The sequence below is a fragment of the Triticum urartu genome, chromosome 2A, assembly GCF_056163025.1.
Source record: "Triticum urartu cultivar PI428250 chromosome 2A, HENAU_Tu73, whole genome shotgun sequence".
NCBI lineage: Eukaryota > Viridiplantae > Streptophyta > Magnoliopsida > Poales > Poaceae > Triticum > Triticum urartu.
In genome coordinates this window covers 112,337,556-112,348,435 of record NC_141874.1, presented here as the reverse complement: position 1 = coordinate 112,348,435, position 10,880 = coordinate 112,337,556, and the positions used below count along the sequence as shown (strand labels likewise).

The window sequence follows — 10,880 nt, the reverse complement described above, 5'->3', positions numbered from 1 at the left end:
CCCTGTTGGTGAAGATGGGCTTGTCTCCATGGACATTGCGTCTCGACCCTCTGAGCTAACTGTTTCACCACCCCTCCTTGAAGTACAGAGGTGGGATCTCATGAATTTGTTCCTATGCCTAAATTCTAACAAACTTGATCGCAGGTTTGTAGAACCATCATATGTCTCGACCATAACCCTGTAATTGGCAAAAGTCCATGGCCCTTCCTTGGTGACACGTTTGTAGTCCCCTTGTAGTTCATCTCTAGTATTAATTGATTTTCCTTGACCGGACAGAATGAAAAGACCCGAGCCAAACTCCAAGTATATACCATGGAGCGGTAAAATCAATTGACGCTAAAGGTCTTCATAGTCTTCACCATAGAAACCTCCATCCAACACATTTCTTGCTCCTCCTTCGGATGATCAACGTAAGACTTTACAAGAAAAAACGTCGTCTACCTCTTTGTCTTCTAGTTCCAGATATTTTGCAGATCATTGAGGTTGACATGCACCTTATTCCCTTTATCCCCCATCGAATCCTTGGTTGAAATCTAATTTGAGCCAACTCTCGTGCTCCTAACAACAACTCCCCGTCGAGGCTAGGCAGGTGGACAAAGCCATCCCCCTGGTCAGGCCGAGCGGGAGAGATCAAGATCGGGAATCCGGTGACAAAATCGCAGGCGGAGTCTAAAACCGTGCTTTCCTAGGCGTGAGTACAACCCCCCTCCCCCTCGCGATCTACTCCACACTATTTTGGGTGTGGATATTTTGGACTGGGCCAAGGCTCCCTCTCGAGATAGGGGAACGGGAGGGTGCTTTTGGCCAAGGTAAAAGTCCTAACTTTGTTGGAGGGCTTCATGCCTCCTTTGGTCAACGTCGATCGTGGAAGCCCCAAGTCATCATGCTACAAGGGCTGGTTATGTGTTCTGAAATTTGCACGAAGAATCATGTGCAATATCATGGTGGGCAGGCAGCAGACACTATTATAGGGTATTTCTTCATTCTTTGTATTGATAAGATCTCGTAATGTAGTTGTGTGCACACAATATTATTGGGTGAGTTCTACTAAGTCTTCGACGTGATCCTAATAAAAAATGCAAAATTCCAAATTCCTGCAAGACGAGGCCCGTTTAATCCCTATTGGATCAGTGCCAGCCCCGGAGTGGTCAACCAACACGGTAGGCCTCAGCCGGGATTTTTTGAAAAACCAAAGAAAGCACATTGACTATGAAGACGATTTCTCTATTACAAGTCAATCTCAAGAACCAGTCAAATGTGTTTATGTATCTTCGCAAAAAGAAAACACCGCCAACTAAGCCGCAATCCCAATCCCAATCGCCTATGGGTTATCCGCCGCTTATATGCTGCCACGGGTGGCATGTAGCATTTGCGGTCAACACCAACCCCGGTGAGATAGACCAATAGTGTTGTCCTCAATCGAGATTTCTTGCAAAAAAAAAGGATTAGAATAAACGAAAGCACGTTGACTATGAAGATGATTTCTCTATTACAAGTCAATTTCAAGAACCAATAAGGGACTTTTATGTCAGGGCCAATCAGACTGGATCAACCATTTCATCCCCAAACTACATTCAAGCATGAACGACATCCAGAGAAAAAGTAGAGAACATAACAGGTGAAACTAGTTTGGTGCAGAATTCTTGGTACGCACTCGCAGCACAGCAATTTCTACATCTGATATGTACAAAAATACATGCTACATAGCACAGAAAACTCTGCAAATCTCGCAGTAATCACACAGGAGGCACCTGGTCTTTCGAAGGGGGCTCTACCGTGGCCCTGCACAGAGGGCAAGTGGAGTGGGAGTGCAACCAGGTGTCGACGCAGCCTACATGGAACAGGTGCATGCACGCCGGCAGCTGCCTCACCACCTCCCCTTCCTTCACCAGACTGAGGCACACCGCGCACTGCGCCCACCCGCGGCCACCGCCGCTGCCTTCGCCACGACCGTCCGAATCGCCGTTGCCGCGGACGGCCAAGCCTCTGTGGTACAAGAACGACGGCAGCGCGGCCACGGCCGTGGGGCTCAGCCCACCGTCGCCGCCGGCACGCACCAAGAATGGCCGGGCGCCCACGAAGACGATCCTGCGGCCGCCGGCGCGGCGCGGGCGGCAGCACAGGCAATCGAACAGCGCGATTATGAAGACGCAGACGGCGGTGACGCTGAAGCCGATGACGAGGAGGGCGAGCGTGTCGTGGGTGCTGTAGCTGCCACCGTCCGCCGAGTAGGGCAGCGTCTTGTTGGAGCTAGAGGATATCGACATGGCCGGTCGACGAACTGCTCTAGCTAGTTTCTAGCCGTGTCACCTACTATAAGGTAGCTTAGCTCGTCTGCAAGCTTTGAGCTATATTGCTGGTATCTTATATTCTTGGAGGCTGAGCAGGGAATTGGTCGCTAGTATATACGCAACGCTAGAAGTAAAATATATTCCGAGTTTTTTGAGCGTTTCAAGGACGGCAGTTATGCAACTAATTTTAGATTAGTCACATAACTAGTCGCCAATCGTAATCATCTCTGTATGGCGTCATGCATAACACGGTACACTGGAATATCCAAATAGATCAAAATCGTTCGTGATCTAGGTTCATGTCATGCTTTCCATTGTTTATGGCCATTGTTCTTATCCAAACCATATATGGCAATTGTTCGGATGGCCCTTTCATCCTGTTAGACAGTCGTCTCGTAGGTTAACAATTACAACTAGCTAGGTTTCTCAACCACTGACATAACCAAATGGTGACATTTGCCGCTGACATAACCAAATGATGACATTTGGCAACTCTGGTTAGTTTAGTTAATCTTCATTTGTGCAGTAGGTCAATGGAATAGGTAGCAGTTATGGATATATCCTGGAGTGTTTTTCCGTTGTTTTCTTTTTCTGACAACATGCCCAGAGGGAATTCATTTTTTGCAGGAAGATAGAGGGCTTATCAAGCATTAGGCATATTGCAGGCAGAATGCCACTTTCTTAGCCTCTTCGCCCCGAGTAGTCGGCTTCGTGGAGCCTTGTATTCATGAACATGATGTTGGGATATGATGATTTGCTTTATGTACAAAGCGAGGCGAAAGTCTGCTTCAAGACCATGGCCGTAGCATGAATTCTCACAAAAGATGATAGTTCAAGGCTAAACTTATTCTGCTAGCTCTGCCTCCTACATTTACAAACTTAATCTCTTTATCATCATTGATGAAAACTTCCACCCGCGTTAATGATGTTCACATACCACGACCAAACATGAGCATTAGATGAAATATGTAAAATTTCCACCCCACGGTCCAACTCAAGAATAATAATCGGGTGTGCTGAATAGCAAATATGTTCACGGTAGGCTTCAAACTCAGATTCCAATGCGTCTGTACAGTTCGGCATTGCCAGGAAGGTAATCTCTCTGTTGGCATCAGGTAGCACCATCATCTTAGAGATGGCAATCCAGCCCATGGGTTCCTGTAACCATGGACACCCACCCCGGATGGGGTTTGGGTTATTGTCTTCACCCATAGGGTAGCCTGTTTCGTTCGTGAGTGGAATACGGAACCTGATTAATATTACTAATTATACTCAATTATTTTACATGACAATTCTTATTTAGAAAATTCACTAGACGTAAAAACATCTGTCTATGCAGTTTATCTACTCCCTCCTTCCAACTATATAGGGTGTAACGACCAGACCTCAAACAGTCTGATCTCTGTGCTCCGGTGTGATCCCTGAATCAGTAATGCTGACACCACATAGTACTCGGAGGATTTATAACAGAGTAGCAATCACACACTTATTACATCGAGTGTCTCAAGAGAGAACTTATTACAATAAATATGGCTTAAGGCCATCTATAACGTTAACAGCGGAAGGCTTGGAAGATAAGTGAGTCCATCAACTCCAACGGCATCACTGAGTATAGAACCACGACCTAAAAACTCATTAATCGTCGTCTGAAAAGTCTGCAGCATTAACGTTGCAGCCCGAAACGGGTCAGCACATGGAATATGCTGGCAAGGTAACACACAGAGAATAATGGAATGAAACAGCTATACTATATGCATATTTGGCTGGTGGAAAGCTCTATGGTTATAGTTTTGCGTAAAGCCAATTTTTCCCAACTTCAAAGGAATAAATTTAATTACTATCATGGTGGTTGTTAAACATTGAGAATGGTTGACAGCATTCTCAATCCCAATTAAGCATCATCATTAACAAAACCCAACAAAATTAATTTAGGGTAACATGTTGAGATTCACATGATAATCCAAGTACTAGATATTCAAGATGTCCATAACCGGGGACACGGCTAACCATGATTAATTTATTACACTCTGCAAAGATTTGCGCACTTTTCCCCACAAGACTCGATCGCCTCCGTTTGGTTTCTCGCACTACATGGTGTTTGAGAAGACGGATGACCGAGACATAGTCTTTCAGAAGCGCTAGCATCTTACGATCGGGTAGACCGTACCACCTACATCCCCTACATCTGCTAGTCTACCACTATAAGAGTTCGCACGACTTAGTCAACTATGCTAGAGCCCATAATAGCTTGTGGCTGCACACGGAAGTTTCTAGTATGAATAGTCTCATGATCCCTTTGAGCCTGGGTGGCGGTCCAAAAGAAAACAGGCAAGTCCTGGAATACCCAGGTGCCTCAATCCACCCAGATGTGTGTTTAAGTTGCCACCTTAGATAAACCATTAATTAACAATACTCACATCTGTCATGGATATCACTCATCCAATCCACGTCTACTAGCATAGCATGGCATAATAAGCAAACGTAGAAGTAACTCCCAAAGGTTTGATAATAAACAGGTAATAGGTACTACCTCAACTACTTGCCATCCCATAATTTAATTAGATCCTAATCATGCAATGTTTGAGGATTGATCTAATGCAATAAAACTGGGTAGTAGGAGGTATGATCAAAGTGTTACTTGCCTTGCTGATGATCCAGGAAACCTAGCGATTCGAAGTAACAAGCGGCGCACTCCGGGTATTCTATCGCAAACAACAAACAAGCATACAATAAGTACTCATCTAATGCACAGGTAAAACTCAAATAAGAGATCTAATCAGAAGGTTCAACTTAAGAACTCCGGTTTGCAAAAAGAATCAAATCGAACGAAGCAACAAAAGTCAAACGGCAAAAGAAAACAACTTCATTCTACTAATCTGGATCTAAGGCAAATTTTACAGTAGCAAAAACTTGTTTAAGTTGGTTAAACGGATAGAGGGTTTCGAGACGAAACTCCAGGAGCTTGAATCGCCTGATTCCGATAAATGAGCGAAAAGTTATACTAAAAAGAAAATCGGATCAGGAATCGCGATCAGAAAAATCACGGATTAAATCCGAGAAAAAACGACGAACGTTCGCTAGAACGAACGAACGGACGAACGCTCGCTATTTAAATAAACCGGAAAACCGATCTATTTAAAAAACCGAACTATATAAAAAACCGACGGAAAAACCGAACGGTTTTTTCAAAAAATAAAATAAAAAAACGGTGCGGAAATCGAGGCGGCGGCGGACCTCGGGCGGCGTGCGGCGACGGCGGCGCTGGGGGCGGCTAGGGTTTGGCTGGGGCTGGGCCTCCCCCCCCCCGGGCTTATATAGCCTAGCGGGCCAGGAGTCCGGGTCGGACACGGCCCGTTAGGTCGGTGCGATTTTTTATATATTATATTTCGCGCAGAAGAAAAATAAAAAGAAATACGAAACGGACTCCAAAAATTCCGAAATAAATTTTTGCGGGTTTCTAAAATCAAGCCGCACAAGGTGAACATTTATTTGGGGCCTAAATGCAATTTTGAAAAACGCACATTTTTCCTAAATTCAAATAAAATAACGAAAAACTCTGAAATAAAGTCTTATTTGATTTTTTATTAAATCCTCAATATTTATTTATTTTGGGAAAGTCATTTTATTCCCTCTCTCATATTTTTGTAATAGAAATAATTAATGATAAAATAAATAAAATCAAATGATCCTATTCTCAAAATTTGAGAAAACTCAAATATGATAATAACGAAATCCCCAACTCTCTCCGTGGGTCCTTGAGTTGCGTAGAATTTCTAGGATCAAAACCAAAAGTAAATAAAATATGATATGCAATTATGATCTAATGTATAACATTCCAAATTGAAAATTTGGGATGTTACAAACCTACCCCCCTTAAGATGAATCTCGCCCTCGAGATTCGGGTTGGCTAGAAAATAGGTGAGGGTGGTCCTTGAGCAAATCTTCCTCTCGTTCTCAGGTGGCTTCATCCTCAGTGTGGTTGCTCCACTGAACTTTGCAAAACTTGATAACCTTGCTGCGAGTGACTCGGCTGGCAAACTCGAGAATCTTAACTGGTTTCTCCTCATAGGTTAAATCGTTATCCAATTGAATTGTTTTCAATGGCACTATGTCTCTCAAAGGTATGTCAGCCATCTCAGCATGACATTTCTTCAACTAGGAAACGTGGAACACATCATGAACTCCTGACAATCCTTCGGGCAATTCCAACTTGTAGGCCACTTCTCCCATACGCTCCAAAAATTGGTATGGTCCTACAAATCGTGGCGCTAACTTTCATTTAACCCCAAAACGCTTTGTTCCCCGAAGTGGTGTTACTCGAAGATAAGCTCTATCTCCAACTTCGTAAACTGTCTCCTTCCGTTTAGAATCTGCATAACTCTTTTGTCTGGACTGGGCTATCTTGAGCCTGTCGCGAATCAACTTCACTTTCTGTTCAGACTCTTTAATCAAGTCAGGTCCAAACAACTGACGATCTCCAACTTCGTCCCACGACAACGGTGTCCTGCACCTCCTTCCGTACAAAGCTTCGAAAGGGGCCATCTTTAAACTGGTTTGGTAACTGTTGTTGTAAGAGAACTCTGCATATGGCAAATTGTCGTCCCAACTAGATCCATAATCTAGCACACAAGCTCTCAGCATATCCTCCAAAATATGATTGACTCTCTTGGTCTGTCCATCTGTCTGTGGATGAAAAGCTGTACTGAATTCTAGCCTGGTACCCAAAGTTTCATGCAACTGCTTCCAAAACTTTGAGGTAAACTGGGTTCCTCTATCTGATACGATACTCCTCGGAACTCCATGTAGACATACGATCCTGGTCATGTATATCTTTGCCAACTTAGCACCGGTGTAAGTGGTCTTTACTGGGATGAAATGAGCTACCTTCGTCAATCGATCGACTACAACCCAAATCGAGTCATAGCCTGAATGAGTCCTGGGTAATCCCGTGATAAAATCCATGCCTAATTTATCCCACTTCCATTCGAGTATCGGCAATGGTTGTAGCAATCCTGCTGGCTTCTGATGCTCTGCTTTTACTCTCTGACATACATCACAAACTGCTACGTACTCCGCAATATCCTTCTTCATTCCGGTCCACCAGAAAATGTCTTTCAAATCCCAATACATCTTGGTATTTCCTGGGAGAATCGAATATGGTGAATCGTGTGCCTCTTGCAGAATCAACTTCCTGATCTCCGGGTCATTGGGCACATAAACACGGTCTTCAAACCATAGGGTATCGTGCTCATCCTCACGAAATCCTTTAGTCTTTCCTTTGCTAAGTTTCTCCTTAATAGAAGCGATCTCCTTGTCAGTCCTTTGAGCTTCTCTGATTTTATCCATCAATGTAGACTGAATCTCCAGTGCTGCTACATAGCCTCTAGGAACTATTTCCAAACATAGTTCACGAAGATTTTCTGCTAACTCCCTTGGTATTCCTCCCGTCATTAATGTATTGACGTGGCTCTTACAGCTTAATGCGTCAGCTACTACATTAGCCTTTCCGGGATGATAATGCAATTTCATATCATAATCCTTGATGAGCTCCAACCATCTCCTTTGTCTGAGGTTTAACTCCTTCTGCGTGAAAATGTATTTCAAACTCTTATGATCCGTGTACACCTCACAATGATTTCCAATGAGGAAATGTCTCCATGTTTTCAATGCATGCACTACGGCTGCTAACTCCAAATCATGCGTAGCATAATTCAACTCATGAGGTTTCAGTTGTCTTGAGGCATATAAAACAACTCTCCCTTCCTGCATAAGCACTGCTCCAAGTCCTCGACGTGAAGCGTCGCAATACACCTCATAATCTTTGGTCTGATCTAGAAAAATCAACACTGGTAAAGTAACCAAACGTTTCTTCAACTCCTGGAAACTAGCCTCACATTCCTGAGTCCATTTGAACTTGGTATCTTTCTTCAACAACTCAGTCATAGGCTTCGCAATCTTTGAGAAATTCTCAATAAATCTCCGATAGTATCCTGCGAGTCCAAGAAAACTCCGTATCTCTCCAACCGTGGTCGGTGCTTCCCATTTGGTCACGGTATCAACTTTAGCGGGATCTACTCCTATACCTTCTCCAGATATAACGTGTCCGAGAAATCCTACTTCCTTCAACCAAAACTCACATTTGCTAAACTTGGCATATAGTTGATGTTCTCTAAGCTTTCCAAGTACCAAACGCAAATGCCCCTTATGCTCCTATTCATTCTTCGACTAAACCAGAATATCATCAATGAACACCACGGCGAACTTATCCAAAAACTCCATAAACACTTTGTTCATCATGTTCATAAAATATGCAGGTGCGTTAGTCAGACCAAATGACATAATGATATACTCGTACAGCCCATACCTGGTGGTAAAAGCTGTTTTAGGAATATCCTGTTCTCAAATCTTCAACTGGTGGTATCCCGATCGCAAATCGATCTTGGAAAATACCTTAGCTCCTTGCAATCGTCAAACAGATCATTGATCATCGGTAGTGGGTACTTGTTCTTGATCGTTACTTCATTCAATCCTCGATAATCGACAACCATCCTTAACGATCCATCCTTCTTCTCCACTAGAAGTACTGGCGATCCCCAAGGCGAAGAACTTGGGCGAATATATCCTTTATCCAGTAACTCCTTAATCTGCTTCTTAATTTCCACCAAATCCTTTGCTGGCATCCTATATGGTCTCTTTGATATTGGCCCTGTGCCTGGCAATAGCTCAATCAAAAACTCAATATCTCTATCCGGTGGCATGCCTGGCAACTCTTCTGGAAATACTTCAGGGAAATCCCTTACCACTGGTACTTCCTCCTGCACAACTCCTGTTAAGCAATTTACTTGTGTCCTCTTTGGCACATGTCGGGATACATACTTGATCCTTCTCCCTTCTGGGGTGGTAAGCAAAATTGATTTACTAGCACATTCTGAAGGAAATATGCCCTAGAGGCAATAATAAAGTTATTATTTATTTCCTTATATCATGATAAATGTTTATTATTCATGCTAGAATTGTATTAACCGGAAACATAATACATGTGTGAATACATAGACAAACAGAGTGTCACTAGTATGCCTCTACTTGACTAGCTCGTTAATCAAAGATGGTTATGTTTCCTAACCATGAACAAAGAGTTGTTATTTGATTAACGACGTCACATCATTAGTTGAATGATCTGATTGACATGACCCATTCCATTAGCTTAGCACCCGATCGTTTAGTATGTTGCTATTGCTTTCTTCATGACTTATACATGTTCCTATAACTATGAGATTATGCAACTCCCGTTTACCGGAGGAACACTTTGGGTACTGCCAAACGTCACAACGTAACTGGGTGATTATAAAGGAGTACTACAGGTGTCTCCAAAGGTACATGTTGGGTTGGCGTATTTCGAGATTAGGATTTGTCACTCCGATTGTCGGAGAGGTATCTCTGGGCCCTCTCGGTAATGGACATCACATAAGCCTTGCAAGCATTGCAACTAATGAGTTAGTTGCGAGATGATGTATTACGGAACGAGTAAAGAGACTTGCCGGTAACGAGATTGAACTAGGTATTGGATACCGACGATCGAATCTCGGGCAAGTAACATACCGATGACAAAGGGAACAACGTATGTTGTTATGCGGTCTGACCGATAAAGATCTTCGTAGAATATGTAGGAGCCAATATGGGCATCCAGGTCCCGCTATTGGTTATTGACCGGAGACGTGTCTCGGTCATGTCTACATTGTTCTCGAACCCGTAGGGTCCGCACGCTTAAGGTTACGATGACAGTTATATTATGAGTTTATGCATTTTGATGTACCGAAGGTTGTTCGGAGTCCCGGATGTGATCACGGACATGACGAGGAGTCTCGAAATGGTCGAGACGTAAAGATTGATATATTGGAAGCCTATGTTTGGATATCGGAAGTGTTCCGGGTGAAATCAGGATTTTACCGGATTACCGGGGAGGTTACCGGAACCCCCCGGGAGCTATATGGGCCTTAGTGGGCTTTAGTGGAAAGGAGAAAAGGGCAGCCCAAGGTGGCTGTGCGCCTTCCCCCTTCCCCTAGTCCTATTAGGACTAGGAGAGGTGGCCGGCCCCCTCTCTCTCTTTCCCCCCTCAAGGAATCCTATTCCAACTAGGATTGGGGGGGAATCCTACTCCCATAGGGAGTAGGACTCTCCTGGCGCGCCCTCCCTTGGCCGGTCAGCCTCCCCCCTCTAGTCCTTTATATACAGAGGCAGGGCACCCCGGAAACACACAAGTTGATCCACGTGATCTATTCCTTAGCCGTGTGCGGTGCCCCCAGCCACCATAGTCCTCGATAATACTGTAGCGGAGTTTAGGCGAAGCCCTACTGCTGTAGTACATCAAGATCGTCACCACGCCGTCGTGCTGACGGAACTCTTCCCCGACACTTTGCTGGATCGGAGTCCGGGGATCGTCATCGAGCTGAACGTGTGCTCGAACTCGGAGGTGCCGTAGTTTCGGTGCTTGATCGGTTGGATCGTGAAGACGTACGACTACTTCCTCTACGTTGCGTCAACGCTTCCGCAGTCGGTCTGTGTGGGTACGTAGACAACACTCTGCCCTCT

General features: G+C 44.2%; 1 protein-coding gene across 1 annotated transcript; it reads right to left on the bottom strand.

Annotated features, from left to right (window-relative positions):
• Positions 1-1,445: 1,445 nt before the first annotated feature.
• LOC125541191 (E3 ubiquitin-protein ligase ATL41-like) lies at positions 1,446-2,381 on the bottom strand. The gene has a single exon (XM_048704657.2). The coding sequence runs from the start codon at positions 2,265-2,267 to the stop codon at positions 1,737-1,739; it is 531 nt and encodes a 176-aa protein (XP_048560614.1). The 5' UTR covers positions 2,268-2,381; the 3' UTR covers positions 1,446-1,736.
• Positions 2,382-10,880: the final 8,499 nt, after the last annotated feature.

Bases quoted from the DNA above. Each gene is read 5' to 3' on its own strand.
- LOC125541191 (XM_048704657.2), bottom strand. From the start codon at position 2,267: ATGTCGATATCCTCTAGCTCCAACAAGACGCTGCCCTACTCGGCGGAC.